Source organism: Hyla sarda, chromosome 3 (assembly GCF_029499605.1).
Source record: "Hyla sarda isolate aHylSar1 chromosome 3, aHylSar1.hap1, whole genome shotgun sequence".
Classification (NCBI taxonomy): domain Eukaryota; kingdom Metazoa; phylum Chordata; class Amphibia; order Anura; family Hylidae; genus Hyla; species Hyla sarda.
The window spans coordinates 94,929,891-94,953,895 of record NC_079191.1 but is presented as its reverse complement, the minus strand read 5'-3'; the positions used below and the strand labels follow the sequence as shown (position 1 = coordinate 94,953,895).

The following is a 24,005-nucleotide window of genomic DNA, read 5'->3' as shown; positions in this document are numbered from 1 at the left end:
AACTGGAGCGCATAGCGTAACACAGACAAAGAGTAGATTCTTCCTCGCCACGGCGTAGTACCAGGTAGAAGGTCAATCGGACAATCATAGGGACGATGTGGAGGAAGGCTATCAGCCTGTTTTTCGCAGAATACATCAGCAAAGTCCTGGTATGGAGGCAGACCCGGCAGAGGAGAAGGCAGGATACACTTCAGTTGAGGAATCGTCAGGCAACGAGTCAGACAGTCTTGTCCCCAGGAAGATACTTTGCCGGAACACCAATCACGTACCAGGGAATTACATTTTAGCCAGGGTAGACTGACAAGCACCAAAGAAGAACAGTGGGGAAGCACATAGAACTTGATTTTTTTCCTTGTGTAAGGCTCACTTGCATCATCAGTGGTACAGTGAGAAATTGCACCACTTAGCTCAGGCATTCCCCGTTGACAGAAGAGATGTACAATGGCTTGGTGAGCCGTGTGACCGGGAGATGATACTTATTGACCAAAGAAGCATTAATGAAGTTCCCAGCAGAACTGAAGTCCACAAAGGCAGAAGCGTGGAAGAAGACCCCAGTACAGGAGGAAAGTTGAACCGGCATTGTCAACCGAGGAGAGGGAGTATTCACACCTAGAGACGCCTCTCCCACTTTCCCTAGGTGCGTGCGTTGAGGCCGAAGAGGGCAATTATTTTGGAAATGCTCTGGACTGGCACAATATAGACACAAATTTTCTTTGCGTTGGCGCGACCTCTCTTGCTGAGTCAAGTGGGCTGGATCCACCTGCATAGGTTCCTCGGCTGCAGGAGACTTGAGATGGGCGCTGGAAGATCAGAGCCAGTTGGGGAAGATGACGTGTCAGGGCTGGTTTGCCTTCTTGGCAGAGTTCTTTTTGCCTCTTGGTGAAGTGCACATCGTTGCAGGTGGCCAACAGAATAAGCTCACTGAGGGAAGACGGAGGGTCCTGTGTGGCCAGAGCATCCTTAACCCTGCTGGAAAGGCCCTGTTTAAAGGTGGCACATAGGGCGGAGCCATTCCAATCCAGTCCAGAGGCTAAAGTGCGGACCTGTACTGCATGATCGCCAACTGAATAATCCCCTTGGCGGAGGTTAAGGAGTGCAGTTTCGGACGAGGAAGGGCCGTGATGGCTCTTCAAAGATGCTGCAAAACTCCAAGAGGAAAGCTTGCAAGTTGGTAGTTACAGGATCACTTCTGTCCCAAAGAGGTGTTGCCCGTGCCAGGGCCTTGCCGGAGAGAAGACTGACCACAAAAGCCACCTTGGCACGCTCAGTGCAGAACTGGTCGGCCATCAGTTCCACATGCATGGAGCACTGGGTCATTAACCTCCTGCACAATTTCCCTTCATACTTTGACGACAGGGACAGATGAAGCTTGGGACCGACAGATGCCACAGAAGCTGCAGGCACTGGAGGAGGACCAGGGGCAGGTTGTGGCTGCTGCTGCTGCTGCACGGAGAGAAGCTGCTTCATCATGGTGGATAGCTGGTTAAGTTGTTGCGCCATTTGCTGTGATAGCTGGGCCACGATGGTGGTGAGATCAGCAACACTTGGTAAAGGCACTTCGGCGGGTCCGGATCTTACTGGAGTAGTGGATCCGCTGTACCACTGTGAACGTTGGTGAAATCCGCACCAGGGAGGGGAGTCTAAGGAGCCACTGGTTTTCACCAGAGCCTACTGCAAGGCTGGATAGACTTGCTGCGGCAGGCGAACTCCCAGGTCACTACCCCTGGTACGACTTGCCCACAGTGGCGGCCAAGATAAGGCGAGGTACAGATTCGTAAGGCAACTCAGAGTCGGGGACTAGCAGGTAGGTAAGGGCAGGCTACAAAGGTTCAGTGGTCAGGAAACATAGCAAAGGTTCTGTTACATGGTAGACAGAACACAGTATGAACGCTTTCTCAATGGCAATAGAGCTCAAAGATCCGGCAGGGGTCAAGGGGAAGCAGAAGAGACAGGAGCACGGAGAGATAAGTAACTGCCAGCATGGTGAATGCGACTGCATCCGGACATGCTGGCCACGGCGCTGCCTGTCCCTGAACCAGACAGGGAGACGGGCTGTGAGTGCGCCCGTGGTCAGTATGACCGGTCGCGGCGCCAGACACAACAGCCGCAAGACCCAGCTCTAGATTTATATTTGGAATGGGATGCTATTTAAGTGTAACAAAAGGGTAAAAAAAATCGAAACCATCAACACCTTTAATTTACATGAAACATCGTAAATTAGAATCTCCTTTAAGTGTTCCTTTCTTTTAAAAGATACAAAACACATTTGTTATATTTATATATTTTATTAAATGATTAATTCAAGACCACATTTACTATGATGACAGATTACAGGGAATCTTCAGATCTCAGGTTTGTCGTGACTTAGCTGCACGTGACTTTGTTTTCTTTTCTTCTGCCTCATAGTTTGTCATTTGCTCACGTATCCAGTGAAGATAGTTATTAACCTTGGTATATACTCCGAAATTATCTAGCCTCCCACATCCCTCTCCCCAGCTCACTAATCCTATAAGAAACCATGTATCTCCAAACTGAGTGACCATGGGTCCCCCACTGTCTCCAGAACAAGCATCTTGATTGTCCCCCAATTTTCCTGCACATAACATATTATTAGATATACGGTTTTGCATGACCTTAGAACAATTCTGGTGAGGTACTATAGGAATCTGTATGTAGCTGAGAATTTGAGATCGGTTGCGTTGTGATTCGTCTTGATTCCCCCAGCCAGTGACAATGGTCTCTGTTCCTTCAAGTGTGAGGTTTCTTTCAGCAAGTCCATAACTTGGTAGACAAATGGGCAACACATACTTGTTATAGACAGCCGGCTGGATTAGGTGTAATAGCGCAATATCATTATCTACAGTCTCAGCGTTGAATTTAGGATGGGTAATGATTTTATTTACACGTATTTGCTGCTCGGTATCTTCCAGGCACCGACGATTATATTCACCTGTAGTGTGATATGTTAAAAGAGATATACGTAACTAGAACATATTACCTTCTTTATGGTCTATTCACACATACAGTATTCTGCGCAGATTTGATGCACAGGATTTTCTGCTGCAGATTTCAATATAAACTCAATGACTGAGCACAGTTTCAAATCCTGCACATCAAATCTGCGCAGAATACTGTACGTGTGAATAGACCCATAACAAAAATTTTCCACCCCCATTGCCAACCATTGGACATGTTCTTTAAAGATGTATTGTTAACATCAAAAGTTATCCCCTATAGAGAATATATGAAGTGCTGGCCGCACAAGTGCACTGTGATCTATTTTCTTCAATTTTGCGATGGGTGGGGGTCCCTGGACCCCACTGACAAGCTTGTTATCATAATCCTGTGGATAGGGGGTAACTTCTGATGTTAGGAATACTTTACTAAAGCAATCGACCAGTAGAAAAGTGAGAAAGTTATGTTTTTAGCCGTCAGATCATAATCCTCTACAATTTGCTGAGTAACTGTCAACTGAAAGTTAAAAACCAGTTGCCATCTTCAGAATACAGGTTCCTATGATAAATGTGGCTGCTGTAAAGCAGAATTCTGAAGGCAACTTAGGCAATATGGACCCATAGTCATGTACAGAAAATAGAATGTAAAACAAAATCAGCAATCAGAAAATAAAAACGTATAACAAAATGTATTACTATCTGGCTTCAGTTAGTAAAAAAATAAAATAAATAAATTATATATATATATATATATATATATGATCGGTAGGGGTCCAAGCACTCTGGACGCTTGCTTGGAGATTCACAGGGGTTGGTCCCCTACTGATCAGCTAGTTATCACCTACCTGAGGGATAGGGAATAACTTTTAATCTTCGGATAACCTTTAAAGGGGTATTCCAGGCAAAAACATGTTATCCCCTATCCAAAGGATAGGGGATGCGATGTCTGATCGCGGGGGCCCGCTGCTGATACACACCCCCCCCCCCCCCCCGTGATCTCCCTGCAGCACCCGCATTCTATGCGGTTGCTGAATCTCCAGTTTCGGAAACCTCCGGGTTTCCGGGACTGGGGACGTGACGTCACACCACGCCCACTTCATTCGTGAGACATGAATGGAGGGGGCGTGGCGTGATATCACATCCCCAGTCCCGGAAACACAGAGGTTTGCGAAACTGAAGATTCAGCACCCGCATAGAATGCGGGTGCTGCAGGGAGATCACGGGGGGTCTCAGCAGTGGGCCTCTGCGATCAGACATCTTATCCCCTATCCATTTGATAGGGGATAAAATGTTTTTGCCTGGAATACCCCTAAGAAAAGGAGGGCCCTAATAAAAATAATTTGCAATCTAATATGCTTATGGAAGTACTGGCTACAGACTGTTTATCACAGGTTTGTTTGTCCAAAACCTGGAAGTGCTTGTTCTTATGTCTGATACTTTATTAAGAATATATTTCCAGTAAGGGAAGGGTCACATGGATCATATTTTTAGGCATATTTTGTGCAGCTGACATTGCTACCCAGTGACCTCAATGTGTAGAAAAATACACAGCAGCAAATAAGTAGCATAATATAGCATGTGTGACCCTACCCTAAAAGTACATTCTGGAAACTGTTTTTCAGATTTTGAAAGCATAATTGGTGAGAATCTTTTACTTCTTGATATATAAACAGCAAACACATTAATAGATACATACCGAGCCGGACAACGTATTTTCCAGGCTGTCTTAAACAATGGGCTGCAGTTAGAACCCATGATGGGCGAATCAGAACTCCGCCGCATTGAAACTTCATGTCATTAAATAGGATGGCCTGTAACCGCAAGAGTTATAAGTGGTCTTAATGCATCATATTACTGGTGTTCTATAATCTTGTTCTTATTTGTTCAGCTATTGTAACAAAACAAAAACAAAAAAATACCATTATTTATTAATATCTCCAGTAACTGATTGTTTTTTATTCATTGAAATTTGTCTTTTATGGGTAATATGTCTGCTGGTTACTGCATTAGGCCCCTTTCTGTTTAAATCCTGTAACTGGGGAACTCTGATGGTATATGACTACAATAGCATTTATCACCTTAAAGAAAAATCTGCATACATTTCTGCTGGCTTCTGGATGGACAATTTTGTACATCTAATCAAATTGCTTTCATTTAGAAAAACAATGCTTTTCCCTGTAGAGACACTTAGAAACATAAAATGCGTCGACAGAGAAGAACCATTTTATCCAATGATGATCTGAATTTGATGGTAATAAATTGCTTTTAGTGCTGGTACTTGAACTTTTAAGGTACAAAGGGATGACCCTTTCTCAAAACCCATTTAAAGGAAGTCAAGAATACAAGGAAAATCTAAGAAGAAACAGGTTTTCTATCAGCAAACAAGTTTGAAAATGCTGCCACATTTAAAAAAAAGATGTTGATTTTTTTCCTACTTTCCATAAGGGTAGGAATAACCTTAGGAGAATGGCCCTTCTCTTTTAAGATGGACTCTTCAATATCCAGGCCATGAGTTGAAGATTTTTGAGACCCTAATATGTGACTGGGCCCTAAAACAACAAGTCCTCCCCCAGAGGTAGACTTTTTTAGACAGAACCATCCCCTCTTTGGTCAGTTAGGAGCTATGAAAATTCAGGTTGCTGTCTGTGTTTTTTGCCAATGTCTTAGCAAATAGAGGAAATGCATAACATGGGCACCCCAACCCCAGGCACTTGCATCCTTTGTTACAGGGATAGGGTCTATGTACCATGAAACTCCTTTGTTCAATCTACCAACCACCAGTTTAGAGATCTCACTACTCTTGGGGTCAATCTGAATTTCTTGTCCAGGGAGAGATGAGATTTGTCCCAAACAGAGTTTGAGCTTGAAGTGGCCTTGAGTGGGAATGGGCCCACTGAACTGCTGGAATTGTAGATGTCATGATTCCTAGAACTGACATGGCTTCCCTTATGGATGTAAAATGTATTCTCTGACAATTCCTCATCTTGGCCTGGATGGACTTTATCTTGTCCAGAGGAAGAAATTAATTTTTTTCATTGAATCTAGGACCATGCCTAGAAAATTCTTCTGTAGGCTCTGATTTTTCAGAATGATCCAGCCTAGATTTTGAAGGCAAGAGGTCTAGGTGAAAAAGAAGAAGATCATCCAGGTAAGGAATGACAGATTTATTCTGCAGGTATGCTATGTCCTTCACTATTAGTTCTGTGAATAGTCTTGGGGCTGACGAGTTTCTGAATTGTAGAGCGACAAATTGATAATGAAGAGTTTTCCCTTGTTTTTGATGGCAAATTGAAGATGTTTTGATTATCTGGATTGATTGGTATATGGAAATAGGCATATTTTGAGTCTAGGGTTATCATGAGAGCATTGGATATCATGGGAATGACAGTCTTTGATTCGATTTTGAATTTTTGTAAGACATTAAATCTATTTAGAAATTTCAGATTTATGATCATCCAATAGAACTGTGCAGTTTTGAGAACAGAAAAACTGATGAATAATGACCTTGATACATTTCTGATTCCAGAACTTGGAAGATAGCCCCTAACTGCAGAAGACTTTTTACTCCATCTATCATCCTTTGCTGGAGAAGGAATTTCTGAGGCGGTTGGGAGGAAAACTCTATCCTGTGCCCAAATCTTATTTGATGCAGGATCCAAGGATTTGATGTTATATTTTCCCATTGATGTAAACATTTGTAGTCTTTTTCCCACTGGCCTCCCGTCACTGTTTTTTTTTTTTTTAACTCTGACTGGTATTAAAGGGGTACTCCACTGGAAAACATTTTCTTTTAAATCAACTGGTGCCAGAAAGTTAAACAGATTTGTAAATTACTTCTGTTAAAAAAAAATCCCTCTAGTACTTATCAGCTGCTGTATAATACACAGGAAGTACTTTTCTTTTTTAAATTTCCTTTCTGCCTGACCACAGTGCTATCTGCTGACACCTCTGTCCATTTTAGGAACTGTCCAGAGTAGGATCAAATCCCCATAGCAATCCTCTCCTGCTCTGGAAAGTTCCTGGCATGGACAGAGGTGTCAGCAGAGAGCACTGTGATCAGGCAGAAAGGAAATTCAAAAAGAAAAGAACTTCCTGTGTATTATACAGCAGCTGACAAAAAAAAATCCCAGTCCCAGTATCAGCTTCTGTATAATACACAGGAAGTTATTTTATAATTTCCTTTCTGCCTGACCACAGTGCTCTCTGCTGACACCTCTGTCCATGCCAGGAACTTTCCAGAGCAAGAGAGGTTTGCTATGGGGATTTGATCCTGCTCTGGACAGTTCCTAAAAGGGAAGGACTGGGATTTTTTAATAGAAGTAATTTACAAATCTGTTTAACTTTCTGGCATCAGTTGATTTAAAAGAAAATGTTTTTTAGTGGAGTACCCCTTTAAGGAGGAAATCTTTTAGGATTGCTCCACCTTCTAGACTTTCCCTCTCCTCTGTAGCTACCTGTTCTATTACCTTGAGGATGAAAATTTCTGACAATTTTTTTTGGGTTTCTCTTTTTTTGTCTGCAGTTCTTTCAAGGATATCATACAATATGCGTGGCCGCCATGCTAACAGATTCCACACTTATGCCAAGAACCCAGCAGCCAGTTTCACCATTGGAATAAAGGCCAATAGATTATCTCTTGGAGTCTTAGGGGGACATTTATCAATGTTGGTGTAAGGTAGTAAAGATTTTACCCGTTTGCTTAGTGTATTGTTTGCAAAGTTGCTCAAAAAGTTGCACAGAACTTGATAAATTTTGCTCAATTATAGAAACCAGTGAGCTGCAGAGATAGGTTTAAGCTCTGACATCTGACACTTTTGTATGTGTCCTATTAGGTGTAGGTTTGCCCAAAAAAAGTAGGCTTTGCGCAAAAAAAACCCATCTAAATTTGATTTGCGCAAATAATAAATACAGCTCCACAGCACCAAACCGTAGGCAACTTTGAAAGATGTTCTACCAAAAATTTCGCAAAAGAATTGTGCAAAAAATGCAAATGCCAAATTTTCAAGGACAATTAAAACATTGAAGTGGTGTAAAGCCAATGATAAATGTCCCCCTTATTTTCAATATGCTGTTCCAATAGCGGTAACCAGATATATAATGCTCTGGCTATACCTGTCGCTGATGTTAGGATTTAGGATGGACACAGAGACTTCCCAAGTACTACATAGAAGACCATCCATCATCTGGCCCCTGAGTTCACAAAGCTCAACAAATCCTCAAAGGGGAGAAATGTTTTTTTTCACCACCTTTAAACTCTTTAGGAATTACTAGTTTCCTTTAGGTTCCTGGCATTAATCCAAGATGAGATTTTTAATGTTTTGTGTATTGGGAACACAAGATTTTTCTTAGATCTCAATCCACCATATATCTAATCTTATCTTGCACTAATCTACATTAAATTTTAGGTGCCAGAGTTCTGACCATTTTTCTAGTTTACCTAAATCATTTGCCATTTTTGCGTATCCCATCAGAAACCTCAATTGATTGATCATTGATATGTCATTAGCAAAAAGACCAATACCTTACCATCAAGGCCTTTTGCAATATCACTAATGTATTAAGAAAATTGGGTCCCAGTACAGGTCCCTGAGGTACCCCACTGGTAACAAGACCTTGCTCTGAATATACTCCATTAACTACAACCCTCTGTTGTCTGTACCTCAGCCCCTGCCTAATCCATTCAACAATATGGGAGTCCAAACTCAAAGACTGCAGTTTATTGAAACGCCTTCTGTGTGGGACAGTGTCAAAAGCCTTACTAAAATCTAGATAAACAATATTTACTGCCCCTGATCTGTTATTTTAGTCACCTAATCAAAAAAGAAAAACAATAAGATTAGTTTGACATGATCTTCTTAAAGTAAACCTATGTTGTTTTTCATCTTTCAATCCATGTGATTTTACAATCCTATCTTTTAGTAGGGTTTCCACTAATTTCTCTACTATTGATGTCAGGCTTACCGGCCTATAGTTGCTACCTACTACCTTTTTTGTGAATGGGGCCAACATTTGCAAATTTTCAATCTTCTGGGATGACAACTATTTTGCGAGTACACCTTTAAGCTCTTTTAATAACTTTAGATGTATCCTATAAGGCCCCTGTTACCCTGTCTTACTTTAGACAGCTGACAAAGAACCTCTTTCTCTGAAAAGACACATTCATTAAATTATTTATTAGTTGTCGTCCCTAACTGAGGTCCTCTTCCTTCTGTAAAAACTGAACAGAAGTAGTCATTAATGCAGACATCAGCAAGTCCTTTATCATTTTCCTTTCTTTGTTTTTAATTAATTATTTCTTGTTTTACGTTCCTTTTTTTAATTTTTTTTTTACATGAAGGTATTATTCCCCTTTTCACTGGCTGAGTTTCTCTACCTTTCGCTTGAGCTTTAGAAGCTTTAATAATTTACTTGGCCACTTTCTGCCTAATGTTATACATGTGTCTATTTAAAAAAATAATTTGATTTTTTTTTTATAATTTGATTTTTTTTCTATGATTTGGGCCACCTCTGTTGAATTCCACAGTGGTCTCTTCCTTTTTTTTTTTTTGCTAAACCCCTTAATGACCAAGCCCATTTTCACCTTAAGGACCAGGCCAATTTTATTTTTGCGTTTTCGTTTTTTCCTCCTCGCCTTCTAAAATCCATAACTCTTTTATATTTCCATCTAAAAACCCATATAAGGGCTTGTTTTTTGCGTGACCAATTGTACTTTGTAATGAAACCTCTCATTTTAGCATAAAATGTACGGTGAACTCCCCCCCAAAAAATTTTAGGGAGGAAATTTAAATGAAAACCAAAATTTTGCTAATTTTGGAGGGTTTTGCTTTCACACTGTACACTTTACTGTAAAAATGACATGTGTTCTTTATTCTGTGGGTCAATATGATTAAAATGATACCCATGGCTAGATACTTTTATATTTTTGTACCGCTTAAAAAAATCTAAAACTTTTTGTACAAAATCAGTCATCTAAAATCGCCCTCTTTTTAACCACCTATAACTTTTTCATTTTTCCATATATAGGGCGGTATGAGGGCTCATTTTTTGCACCGTCATCTGTACTTTTTTGCATATATAAAACTTTTAGATCATTTTTTATACATTTTTTTTTAATAAAATGTGACAAAAAAGCTGCATTTTTGGACTTTTTAAATTTTTTACGTTTACGCCATTCACCGTACAGGATCATTAACATTATATTTTGATAGTTCAGACATTTACGCATGCGGCGATACCAAATATGTTTATTAAAAATAATTACGCTTTTTGGGGGAAAAATGGGAAAAACGGACAATTTTCATTTTTATTGGGGGAGGGGCTTTTTCACTTTTTTTTACTTTTTATTTTTATATTTTTCAACTTTTTTTTTTTTTTACACTTTTTACGTCCCCATAGGGGACTATCTATAGCAATCCTTTGATTGCTAATACTGTGCAGTGATATGCATAGGACACAGCACTGCTCAGTATTATCGGTGATCTTCTGCTCTGGTCTGCTCGATCGCAGACCAGAGCAGAAGACCCCAGGAGACGGCCGGAGCTAGGTAAGGGGACCTCCGGCTGTCATGCTGGATGATCGGATCCCTGCGGCAGCGCTGCGGCCGATCCGATCATTCAATCAAAATGCTGCAGATGCCGTGATCTGTATTGATCACGGCATTGGAGGGGTTAATGGCGGATATCCGCGCGATCGCGGATGTCGGCCATTACGGGCAGGTCCCCTGCTAGCAGCCGGAACCTGCCGTGTATGACGCGAGCACCCTTCTGATGCTCGCGGTCATACACAGGATGTAAATGTACGTCCTGGTGCGGGAAGTCCCGCATAACCAGGACGTACATTTACGTCCATGGTCGTTAAAGGGGTACTCCCGTTGAAAACCTTTTAAATTTTTTTTAATCAACTGGTGCCACAAAGTTGAACATATTTGTAAATCACTTCTATTAAAAAATCTTAATCCTTCCAGTACTTTTTAGCTGCTGTATACTAAAAAGAAATCCAAAAAAGAAATGCATTTCCTCTGATGTCATGACCACAGTGCTCTCTGCTGACCTCTGCTGTCCATTTTAGGAACTGTCCAGAGCAGGAGAAAATCCCCATAGCAAACTTGCTGCTCTGGACAGTTCCTAAAATGGACAGCAGAGGTCAGCAGAGAGCACTGTGGTCATGACATCAGAGGAAATGCATTTCTTTTTTGGATTTCTCTTTAGTATCCAGCCCCTAAAAAGTACTGGAAGGATTAAGATTTTTTAATAGAAGTGATTTACAAATCGGTTTAACTTTCTGGCACCAGTTGATTTAAAAAAAAAAAAGTTTTCCACGGGAGTACCCCTTTAAAGGCCAGTAATTGGGCGTATTTTACTGTGTGGCAACAAAGCCCCATAGTATCAAAGCGGTATACCTACCAGGCCTGCTCCCATGCTGCTGCCAGTTTTTAGATCCCTCGCAGTCCACTGCTTCACTTCTTCCGAAGAAGTGCCTCGCAGACAGAAAATGCCCGCTTAGCATAGAAAGCATAGTGAGGGAATTTCCCGTTTGCACAGCCTGTCATCGGAAGTAGTGGACCGCAGTAGAGACCAAGCTGTCAGACATTGAAATGTCTAAAGAGTGTCTAAAACACATAGTAAAGGCATGTATGCAAGTTTTTTTTTGTTCCCCACACAAAAATCAGGCACATTTTCAAAAATAAATCTGCCTCAATATTATAGCGAAAAGTAAGATGTTTTGACCTGCCAAGGGCTATCTCCTTTTCTTCCTTTCTTTGCTCCAGTCAGACGAGCTGAATAGTCAGAGTTGAAGATTTTCATTTTGCCACAAGGAAATTCCACTGCAAGATGAGCACAAATGCTTGAAAAGTGTTATATAAATAAACTAAAGGAGCAACAAAGCAACTAAAGGAATTTGTGCAGCTGCGGAGTATTTTTGAGTACATTTACCTAAGTTACCGTAAATATTTGGATGTGTACATAGTAAATTAAAAAAAGAAAACTATTCAGGCTACCAAGAAATATTGGCCTCCAAAAGAGAGTGCTCTGTTGAGCAGGATATTGACTAAAATTGGATCAGTCCTGAGACCCGCTGCAATCACAAGCTACAGCCGGGTGAAGTGCATCCCAACGTGCGCCTTACTCCACAGCTGTCAATGAAATCTGACCCATAAGTCTATGGAGTGAAAAAGCTGAATGAAGTGGCCGGCCAGGGGTTGAGGGGCATGCTGCTGTGCACTTCCCAGTGTTATAACTTGCTATTATAGTGAGTCTCAGGAGTAAAACCCAGTGTGATAGAAACTTTTGACATTTCTTGACAACATGTAAAAAGATTATTTAAATGACAGTGACCATTATAATTTACAGTAAAACTTAATTTAATAAAATCCCCCCAAACCAAATGCAGAATTTCAGTAGGCACTGGAGAGATGATGACAAACAGCAAGAGAGAAACTTTATTTTAACCACAATGCAATGTGTTTCTGGTGCTTTCTGACCACTTCCTCAGGCATTAAAGGGGTACTCCGGTGGTCAACGTGTTTTTCCATTTTTGACTTACCCTATTTGTTTTGTTTCATTTCTATTCTTGTTGTTTAGGCGATTCTATTTCCGTTCTTTGTTGTCTTTTTATCTCCCCCCCCCCCCCCCCCCCCCCGGTGTTTTCCTATCTTTGCTTCTATTTCCTGTTTCTTGCTTTGCTGAAAACTACAAATCCCAGCATGCCACATGCCTTGCTGGTTTGGGGCAGCTCCTTTTTTTTTTTTTTGTTCCGCCCGTTTACCCATCCTACTATTTTCCCGGGTCGGCCCCCTTATACACAGAACACTAATATAATCAGCCCTGGGTGGGATACACTGTCATACACACACAAAAGGGACTACAACTCCCAGCATGCGTCATTCAGGAGTCTTCAGTCTGTGGTATAACATCAGCATGCTGCCTCTGTAGTCTCCTGGGGGTTGTAGTTCACCACACCTCTGTAGGGCATACACCAGTGTTTCCCAACCAGGGTGCCTCCAGGTGTTGCAAAATTACAACTCCCAGCATGCCCTGACAGCCTTTGGGCATGCTAGGAGTTGTAGTTTTGCAACAGCTGGAGGCACACTGGTTGGGAAACACTGGTGTAACATGATGTGTATGCTGAATAGGCTAGAACAGTATTCCCCAACCAGTGTACCTCCAGCTGTTGCAAATCTACAACTCCCAGCATGCCCAAAGTATGTCAGGGCATGCTGGGAGTTGTAGTTTTGCAACAGCTGGAGGCACACTGGTTTGTAAACACTAGCATACACACACAACAGAGACTACAACTCCCAGCATGTGTCATTCAGGAGTCCCCCCCCTCCCCCTTCACATATAGAGATCATTCCCAGTATGAGATTTATTCCCCTGCAGTCCATACATCCCCAGCCCGTGCACCTTCTCATCCTCCCCTTCAGATAACACTTATCTTCTCTGTGTTCTTTCTCCTGTGCAGACCTGTGTCCTTAGAATACAGAGCAGGGGGAGGGGAGGTGAGGAGCTGTGCACTCAGCTGGATGAGATGAGGGGGCGTGGCTTATTCCTCTCATGCAGACAGAGAGAAAAAAAAGCTGTGACATCTTGTCCACAGCAGACTCACAACATGGCCGACTTGTGGACAACAGTAAAAGAAAACCCTCTGAACTACAGAACTTCCTGCCCAACAAACAGGTAAGAAAAACACACACATGCTGCCAAAACATATAACACATGTATATTGCAAAAAAACTAAACTTACAAAGAAGATGCCATATAGTCAAAAAAATTTACCACCGGAGTACCCCTTTAACACTTTAATCAATGAATAATAAAATAGGTTTACAATTTAAAGGGGTTCTCCACTGCTTTAACCTTCTTGGGGCAGTTAGGTTGTACTGTGGCTATATGTTATTACCCTTTGTTTCCAGCTGGTAACGCTACTGTAGTTGGGTTATTTTTTACCTTATTTTCAAACCCGGAAGCTGGTTACTTCATTAGTTTGCTGGCTTTTTTCGACCACTGTTTTTTTTTCAGCCGCCGCCATCTTTCCATCGCTACGTCACCCTGCAGGGTGTTGTGTTGGAGGCCGGCCTGCCCCAAGCTCCGTACGTGCCCCCCTCCGGCGCTGATGAGTATTCCACCGTCATAATCACGGACCTCCTTCCTTTCAGCTTCTTATAAGCTGATTTCTGATTGGGCTGCTCGCGGCAAATCAGCTCCATTGTTGGGCGCATGAGCAGTTCGTCCTCAGTCGGGAGGGTCATCTGCGCATGTGCCATTGTGTTTTCAGCTTCGGGACTGATGCGCTGGGGTATTGTTAACACTAACCTTGCCAGAGGGGAGTCCCTGTGTGCTGGACAGCTCCCAAAGGTTTGCTAGGCGCTCTCTGGCAGATGACCCTCCCGACCAAGGACGAACTGCGCATGCGCCCAACAACGGAGCCGATTCGCCGCGAGCAGCCCAATCAGCAATCAGCTTATAAGAAGCTGAAAGGAAGGAGGTCCGCGATTATGATGGTGGAATATTGATCAGCACGGGAGGCGGGCACGTACGTAGCGATGGAAAGATGGCGGCGGCTGAAAAAAAACAGTGGTCGAAAAAATCCAGCAAACTAATGAAGTAACCAGCTTCTGGGTTTGAAAATAAGGTAAAAAATAACCCAACTACAGTAGTGTTACCAGCAGGAAACAAAGGGTAATAACATATAGCCACAGTACTACCTAACTGCCCCAAGAAGGTTAAAGCAGTGGAGAACCCCTTTAATGTGATCATTTTTGTATCAGCTCTTATAAGTTTCCAAGCTCTCTGCTTGTAGTCATTGAATAGGAACCTTTCAGAGGCTAAATAACTATCCTGAGAATATGTTGGGTCCGTTGGCTGTCCGTGCATGCTGGGAGTTGTAGTTTTGCAACATCTGGAGGTCCGTAGGTTGAAGACCACTGGTCTATGGGATGTGACAAAATATCTAATGTTTATGGCTCCTTTAAAGAAGATCTCCTGACATATTTCAGTAGATAGTTGTATTCCTTACAAAGTAAAAATTCTATTCTCTTGTAATATTCCTCTTTTATTGCACCTGGAAATGTATGAATAATGTGATATCTGTGTGTTACCTCTTGTCAATAAAGAAATTCTCTATGCAGTCTGACACATAATGATAGTAGCAAAATGTGTACAGTGACCCCCCAACCTACGATGGCCCCGACATACGATAATTTCAACATGCGATGGTCTCTCAGAGGCCATCGCATGGTGAAGGCAGCATCAACATACGAAGCTTTTGTATGTCGGGCCATCGCATAAACGGCTATCCGGCAGCGCAGACTGATAGCCGTTTACGGTGCCCCGTGTGGTCCGCTGACGATCACTTACCCGTCCTGGGGGCTCCGGCGCGTCCTCTTCAGGATCCCCTGCATCGCCGGCGCTCTCCATAGTCGTCATCATGTCGCTGCGCACGCCGTCCTGTTGACCAATAGGAGCGGCGTGCGTAGAGACGTGATGGCGGCGACGGAGAGCGAGGATCCCAGGGAAGCAGAGATGTCCGAAGCATCGGGGATGCCCCGGGGATGCGGCGACAGCGATGGAGGGCGACATTCAGGGCAGCGGTGACGGTCCGGAGCGGCGGGGACAGGTGAGTATAACTTCCTATACTTTACATTGCACAGATCCCTCAACATACGATGGTTTTAACAAACGATGGTTCATTTGGAACGGATTACCATCGTATGTTGAGGGACCACTGGTATAGGCAAACCCATTATTGGTAATGCCCACTTGTCAACTAATTTGTACATTTCTAGTCATTTTTTAAATTTGTTTCAATTTTTATGTCATTTTCACCAGATAATACATACATTTTACAAATTTTTAAGTGCTGACAAGTTCTCTTTATAGAGGTTTTTCGGAAACTGTATGGTTGATGGCCTATCCACTATGCACAGGATAGGTCATAAATCGATGATTAGTGCACCACACAGTAATCCTGTGCTGTTTATTGTATAGTGTTGGCACTCGGTAACTGCAGCTAAGGCCTCGTTCACATCAGCCTTGTTCTTCGTTGTAAGGCGCTCTGTCGCCTAGCCTAGTTTAAATTACGGAACTTTTGTGGAGAAAAAAATACTGCAAGCAGTAATTTTTTCTATGAAAAAACAAATGACACCTTACGGAAACCAGACCCCATTCAAAGTCAATGGAACCCATCGTGACCTATCGGTATGCACTTAGCTGAACTTGGCTGAACTTAGCCTAACCTCCGATTCATTTCAATAGGTGCTGCAGTTACCTGGTGCTACCACTATACAATGAATGGCGCAGGGCTTCTGACTCTGTTCACTGTGTAGGGGTCAGTGCCGAACAGCCTATTGGTGGGTGTGCCAGGTATCAGCGATTGAAAGCATATACCATGGTCCTGAAAAACCCCATTAAAAATATACAGTGATCCCTCAACATATGATGGTAATTCATTCCAAATGAACCATCGTTACTTGAATCCACCGTATGTTGAGGGATCCGTGCAATAGTAATATAGATGTTTTACTTGCATGTCCCGGCCGCTCCAGACCGTCACTGCTGCCCTGGATCATCGCTCTCCATCGCCGTCATCATGTCGCTGCGCATGCCACTCCTATTGGATGACGGAACGGCGAGCGTGGTGACGTGATGACGACGACGAAGGAAAGGGACAGCTTTGCAGCGGAGCCTAAAGAGGATGATCCGGAGCGGCGGGATCAGGTGAGTGACACTCACCGGAGCACATTAAACAGCTATCCGGTGGCAGCTGAAGCAGTCTGTGCTGCCATATAGCCGTTTATGTGATGGCCCCGACATACAAAAGCATTGTATGTTGATGCTGCCTTCAACGTGCGATGGCCTCTGAGAGGCCATCATATGTTGAAATTATCGTAAGTTGGGGCCATCGTAGGTCGGGGGGTCACTGTATATTGTCAGTCATCAATAAGGTCAACCACACCATACTTCCTTTACCAATTAATATTTATTAGAATTGATTTCAGAATGATTTTCTATGTTTCGTCTTTTCTAAAATTGAAACGAAAAAGGTAACCAAAAGCGGTGAAAGTATATTGATTAGCAACATGGACACAGAGAGTTTGGGTGAGAAGATAAGGACTTGAGAGCTGTGGATGAACTTACCAGCTGGTTTACAACTACGAAAGTCATCATCTAGCTTGTACCCTAAAGCACAGCTACAGATACGAAAGGTACTGTTCTCCTTCTCTGTACAGAAGTGGGTGCAGCCTCCATTATTGACGGAGCAGTTGAAATGCTCAACCTCTATAAGCAAGAACATTGAGTTAGCATTATAGGATAGAATTATAACATTTGAGGATATTCAATGAGCTTACAATCAGTGTTCGTGCCTTGAACAATATATAAATATATCTTCTAACAGGAAGACTGGCTGCAGACATGTAAAAAGGACCAATCAATGGTTAATATCCACAATTGTCTCTGAATAGAAGCCACTTTGCAATTTACTTTAGTAGGTGATAACACCCCAGCTGCTAAAACTTTCTGGAGAGGTGCTCTCTTAAACTGCTATACCCATTAAAACTCCTTAAAGGGGTACTCCGGCGCTTAGACATCTTATCCCCTATCCAAAGGATAGGGTATAAGATGCCTGATCGCGGGGGTCCCGCCGCTGGGGACCCCCGTGATCTTGCACGCCGCACCCCGTTTATAATCAGTCCCTGGAGCGCGTTCGCTCCGGGTCTGATTACCAGCAACCACAGGGCCTGTGGTCGTCGGTAATCAGACTCGGAGCGAACACGCTCCGGGGACTGATTATAACGGGGTGTGGCGTGCAAGATCACGGGGGTCCCCAGCGGCGGGACCCCCGCGATCAGGCATCTTATCCCCTATCCTTTGGATAGGGGATAAGATGTCTAAGTGCCGGAGTACCCCTTTAATTCCTGCCTGAGTAGCAAAGAGCTCTGATTTGGTACAGGTGCCAAGGAGATAAACCTCACCAAGCAACTGAGCAGAAAGTCTGCAAGGCATCATTACTAAACTAATAAGCAATAAACAGTCCTCAATCTGAAAGTTGAGTATATTGTAGTGAGCCACAGGGTGTGAGGTGAGGTGTAAGGGGCAGACGGTGTTGCCCAGGGGTAGATGATATTAACCCCGTAGTGTTTGTGACGCCAGGGCGTGGTTTTCCTATATAACCACCCAAAGGTAGTACCTCCAGTCCTAGTTCAGGCAGGGGCAATAAAGAGTCCAAGGCCAGGTTAAGGGTAACGGTAGCTTTTATTGAGGTTAGACAGGTGGTACAGTCTATGCAGTTCAGCCAGTATCCCAGAGAGGTGGCCAGTGACACAGAGAGACTTCGCAGGCTTGCTGGGACTTGCAGTAGGTAGACAGACTATAATGCAGGTGACTAGAGAGTAGACTTGACTTGTCTGACTTGATGACTGACAATTAGATGACTTTCGCTTATGTGCAATTGACAGGTGGCTGCAGACTTTAGGCTTGAGGTCTCCAATGCTGCATCCGACACCAAAATACCCTAAGGCAGTGTTTTCCAAAGAGGGTGTCTCCAGCTGTTGCAAAACTCCCAGCATGCCATGACAGTCAGTGGCTGTCCAGCAATACTGGGAGTTGTCGGTTTTCAACAGCTGGAGGCTCCGTTTTGGAAACAGTGCCGTACAAGATGTTTTTTTTTTATTGGGCGGGGGGGGGGGGGGGACTGTGTAGGGGTATGTGTATATGTAGTGTCTTACTTTTTATTTTGTGCAGTGTAGTGTAGTGTTTTTAGGGTACATTCACACGGTCGGGTTTACAGTGAGTTTCTCGCTGGGAGTTTGAGCTGCGGCGGAAAATTTGCGGCATCTCAAACTTTGCAGAAGGAAATTCACTGTAAACCCGCCCGTGTGAATGTACCCTGTAGATTCACATGGGGGGGGGGCAATCCTCCAGCTGTTGCAAAACTACAACTCCCAGCATGCACTGACAGACCATACATGCTGGGAGTTGTAGTTATGCAACAGCTGGATGCACATTGGTTGCGCAACACTGAGAGTTTGTTACTTAACTCAGTGCTTTGCAACCAGTGTGTCGCCAGCTGTTGAAAAACTAGAACTCCCAGCATGTACAGTCTCTCAGTGAATGCTGGGAGTTATATTTTTGACACAGATGGAGGCACACTGGTTGCGAAACACTGAGTTAGAACACAAACTCTGTTTCACAACCAATGTTTCTCCAGCTGTTGCAAAACTGCAACACTCAGCATGCATTGACAGTAAAAGGGCGTGCTGAGAGTTATAGCTTTGAAACAGCTGGAGGCACACTGCTACAACTCCCAGCATTCCCTTTGGTAGTCTGTGCATGCTGGGAGTTGTAGTTATGCAACAGCTGGATGCACACTTTTTCATAGAAAAAATGTGCCTGCAGCTGTTGCATTACTACAACCCCCAGCATGCACAGACTACCAAAGGGCATGCTGGGAGTTGTAGTTGGAACTCCAGCTGTTGCAAAACTACAACTCCCAGCATGCCCTTTGGCTGTGCACGCTGAGGTTTCTTGCTAAGCAACAGCAGGAAGTGAACAGGCCTCACCTCCTGCTGTATCCTGCCGCCTGCACCGCCGGGACCATCGCCGCTGCTGCCACCACTCCTGCCACCGCGACCGCCAACCCTGGTCCTGAGGGGACCCCCGCCGGACCAGGGAAAGGTAGTAGACCCCCGCCAGCCCCGATCGCCGCCCAACAGGACAGTGATTGATCGGTCGTTCCGTTCCACCTCACTCCTGCTGGGTAAGGGTGAATGGGGCTGTCTCGGATAGCCCCATTCACCCTTTTTTTCCGGGTCACCAAAGAATCGATTGACCCGGAATCGCCGCAAATCACCGGTCTGAATTGACTGGCGATTTGTGGCGATCGCCGACATGGGGGGGACCTCCCCTGGGCATTTGCATGGGATGCCTGCTGATAGATATCACTAGTTAACCAGGTCCTGCGCGGCGGGGACCAAAATTCCCACGGGCATACAGTTATGCCCTGGGTCCTTAACAACCAGGGAGCCAGAGTGTACCCATACGCCCTGGGTCCTTAACCCCTTAACAAACATTTACGTTCCACCATGATCGCGAGCACCGTGCCCGACAGGTCCCGGCTGCTATCAGGGACCCGCCGGTAATGGCAAACATCCGAGATCGCGCGGATGTCCGCCATTAACCCCTCAGATGCCGTGATCAATACAGATACAGGTACTTTGAATGGATGATCGGATCACCTGCAGCGCTGCCGCAGCGATCCGATCATCCAGCATGGCAACTGGAGGTCCCCTCACATGGCTCCGGCTGTCTCCCGGGGTCGTCTGCTCTTCTTCTCTGGTCTGAGATTTTTGCACCGTGATCTGAAGTTTTTATCGGTATCATTTATGTATTGATCGGACTTTTTGATCCCTTTTTATTCATTTTTTTCATGATATAAAAAGTGACCAAAAATACGCTATTTTGGAATCTTTTTGCGCATACACCATTGACCGTGTGGTTTAATTAACTATATATTTTTATAATTCGGACATTTCCGCACACGGCGATACCACATATGTTTATTTTTATTTACACAGGTTTTTTTTTAATTGGGAAAAGGGGGGTGATTCAAACTTTTATTAGGGAAGGGGTTAAATGATCTTTATTCACTTTTTGTTTTCACTTTTTTTTTTTTTTTGCAATGTTATAGCTCCCATAGGGACCTATAACACTGCACACACTGATATTTTACATTGATCAATGGTTTCTCATAGAAAACTATTGATCAAAAATTCTGCCACTAATAAATGTCATTTAACCCTTCCCAAAGTTTGAATCACTCCCCTTTTCCTATAAAAAAAAAAACTAAACTAAAAACTAAATTAAAAAGTATGTAAATAAAAATAAATATAAACATATATGTAAATGTTCGAACTCGGACATATGTAAATGTCCAAACTGTCCGAACGAAATATTTCATTAATTAAACCGTACGGTCAATGACTTACACATAAAAAAACTTTCAAAGTGCAAAATTGCATTTTTTGTTCACTTTTTATATCATAAAAAATGAATAAAAAGCGATCAAAAAGTCAGATCAAAACAAAAATGGTACCGGTAAAAACTTCAGATCACGGCTCAAAAAATGAGCCCTCATACCGCCCCGTATGCGGAAAAATAAAAAAGTTAAGCTGGGTTCACAACACGTTTTTGCAATACAGTTCCCTTATCAAGTTTTTAGATAAAAAAACGGATTCCTTAAAACTGGACTAAACTGTATCACAACATGTGTACAAATTTGAACACGCACACAATTAAAAAACGTATACGGTTTGAAAAATTATGTCCAGTTGCATCCGTTTTTTAAGAAAAAAAACGTATACATTTTTAACTTTTCACTCTATCATGAATAAAGTTTCACTTGTTTGAAATTCCAAGAAAAAACTATGTAAAGTCAAAAACCATATGGTGCAAACTGGATGGAACCGTACAGTTCTGTAGGATTCCCATTGACACAAATGTTTAAAAAAAAGTATACGGTTTCCATACAGTTTTTCACCCGGACCAAAAACAGTGGTAGGCTACAGTTTTCCATACGGTTCAATACGGTTTTCAAATTGAAACCGTATATGGGAACTGTATTGCACAAAAACACCAAAAACTCATGGGCCCTCATTTACTATTCTAAACCCGACTTGTTTTGACAGTTTTTTTGGCGCATCTTTGTCTGCGACATGTCGCAGACATCGTGCGCCAGTCTGCGACACAATGCGACATTTTTTCCCGACAGACCCGATGTGGATTCTCCCAAACCCGAAAAAGGGGCGTAACCCGACATTTCTGAGCTTTCCCACGTATTTATAAAGGTTTCCAACTCGAATTTGTTGAATTGTTGTGGATTTTTTCCCGACAACTCAGAGGAGTTGGAAACCAAAACCAACAAAACCCACGTGCGACAAACAGGATGCGACATAATAATAAATACCAGGGGAAAAAAGCAGTCGGGTAAGAAAGCAACATAGACTTACAACCCGATTTTCTAAGTAAATGAGGGCCATGGAGTCATTCAATTGTAGTTTAAAAATTATTATTTCTTTTTAGACATGATTAAAACAATGTGCAGCAAGAATATTAAAAAAGAGGAAAGGGAGAGAAAACCAATACAGGGGGGGAATTGAGACAAAGAGGCATCACCACCTGCAAACACTGATGTTGTCATACAATATTAATGTAAACAAAGGACTATAATGGAAAGTGCATAGCATAGTACATAATGGCATCAGCCTAAAAATATGACTTAAAGCAGTTCTCTATCAGTCTCTGATACCTACATCACAAAGTGCAGACAGTGCAGACAGCAGGAGTGACGCCACCCCAACGTACGTTTCGGTACGGTCCTTCGTACATTTTAGAAGGAGGTTTAACACAGTTTTATTGCTATTTATGTTAATATATGGGAACTGTATTGCAAAAACGTGGTGTGAACCCAGCCTTATAGGGGTCAAACGAGAACATTTTTAAATGTATTAATTTTCGTGCATGTAGTTATGATTTTTTCCAGAAGTACGACAAAATCAAACCTTTATACAGTCATGGCCGTAAATGTTGGCACCCCGGAAATTTTTCAAGAATATTAAGTGTTTCTCATAGAAAAGGATGGCAGTAACACATGTTTTGCTATACACCTGTTTATTCCCTTTGTGTGTATTGGAACTAAACCAAAAAAGGGAGGAAAAAAAGCTAATTGGACATAATGTCACACCAAAATCCAAAAATTGGCACCCTTTCAAAATTGTGGAAAAATAAGATTACTTCAAGCATGTGATGCTCCTTTAAACTCACCTGGGGCAAGTAACAGGTGTGGGCAATATAAAAATCACACCTGAAAGCAGATAAAAAGGAGAGAAGTTCACTTAGTCTTTGCATTGTGTGTGCCACACTAAGCATGGACAACGGAGCAGAGAACTGCCTGAGGACTTGAGAACCAAAATTGTGGAAAAATATCAACAATCTCAAGTTTCCAAGTCCATCTCCAGAGATCTAGATTTGCCTTTGTCCACAGTGCGCAACATTATCAAGAAGTTTGCAACCCATGGCACTGTAGCTAATCTCCCTGGGCATGGACGGAAGAGAAAAATGTATGAAAGGTGTCAACACAGGATAGTCCGGGTGGTGGATAAGCAGCCCCAAACAAGTTCCAAAGATATTCAAGCTGTCCTGTAGGCTCAGGGAGCATCAGTGTCAGCGTGAACTATCTATCGACATTTAAATGAAATGAAATGCTATGGCAGGAGACCCAGGAGGACCCCACTGCTGACAGACATAAAAAAGCAAGACTACATCTTGCCAAAATGAACTTGAGGACCAAGATAGAGCTTTTTGGTAAAGCACATCATTATACTGTTTACCGAAAATGGAATGAGGCCTACAAAGAAAAGAACACAGTACCTACAGTGAAATATGGTGGAGGATCAATTATGTTTTGAGGTTGTTTTGCTGCCTCTGGCACTGGGTGCCTTGACTGTGTGCAAGGCATCATAAAATCTGAGGATTACCAACTGCTTTTGGGTCGCACTGTGCAGCTCAGTGTCAGAAAGCTGGGTTTGCGTCCGAGATCTTGTGTCTTCCAGCAGGACAATGACCCCAAACATACGTCAAAAAGCCCCCAGAAATTGATGGCAACAAAGCGCTGGAGAGTTCTGAAGTGGCCAGCAATGAGTCCAGATCTAAATCCCATTGAACAACTGTGGAGAAATCTTAAAATTGATGTTGGGAAAAGGCGCCCTTCCAATAAGAGACCTGGAGCAGTTTGCAAAGGAAAAGTGGTCCAACATTCCGGCTGAGAGGTGTAAGAAGCTTATTGATGGTTATAGGAAGCGACTGATTTCAGTTATTTTTTCCAAAGGGTGTGCAACCAAATATTAAGTTAAAGTTTGGTGTGACATTATGTCCAATTTGCTTTTTTTTCCTCCCTTTTTTGGTTTAGTTCCAATACACACAAAGGGAATAAACATGTTTATAGCAAAATATGTGTTACTGCAATCCTTTTCTGCGAGAAATACTTCATTTTCTTGAA

The 24,005-nt window shown here is 42.9% G+C and overlaps 1 protein-coding gene across 1 annotated transcript in view; it reads right to left on the bottom strand.

Annotated features, from left to right (window-relative positions):
- Nucleotides 1–2,287: 2,287 nt before the first annotated feature.
- The window catches only part of PROC (protein C, inactivator of coagulation factors Va and VIIIa), a 47,550-nt gene continuing 25,832 nt past the window's right edge, over nucleotides 2,288–24,005 (bottom strand). The window contains exons 6-9 of the mRNA XM_056563143.1: nucleotides 17,090–17,230; nucleotides 11,681–11,778; nucleotides 4,651–4,765; nucleotides 2,288–2,950 (exon numbers count right to left, since the gene is read on the bottom strand). Coding sequence (XP_056419118.1) covers nucleotides 2,349–2,950; nucleotides 4,651–4,765; nucleotides 11,681–11,778; nucleotides 17,090–17,230 — 956 coding nt within the window. The 3' untranslated portion in view covers nucleotides 2,288–2,348. The remainder of the gene's footprint in view (nucleotides 2,951–4,650; nucleotides 4,766–11,680; nucleotides 11,779–17,089; nucleotides 17,231–24,005) is intronic.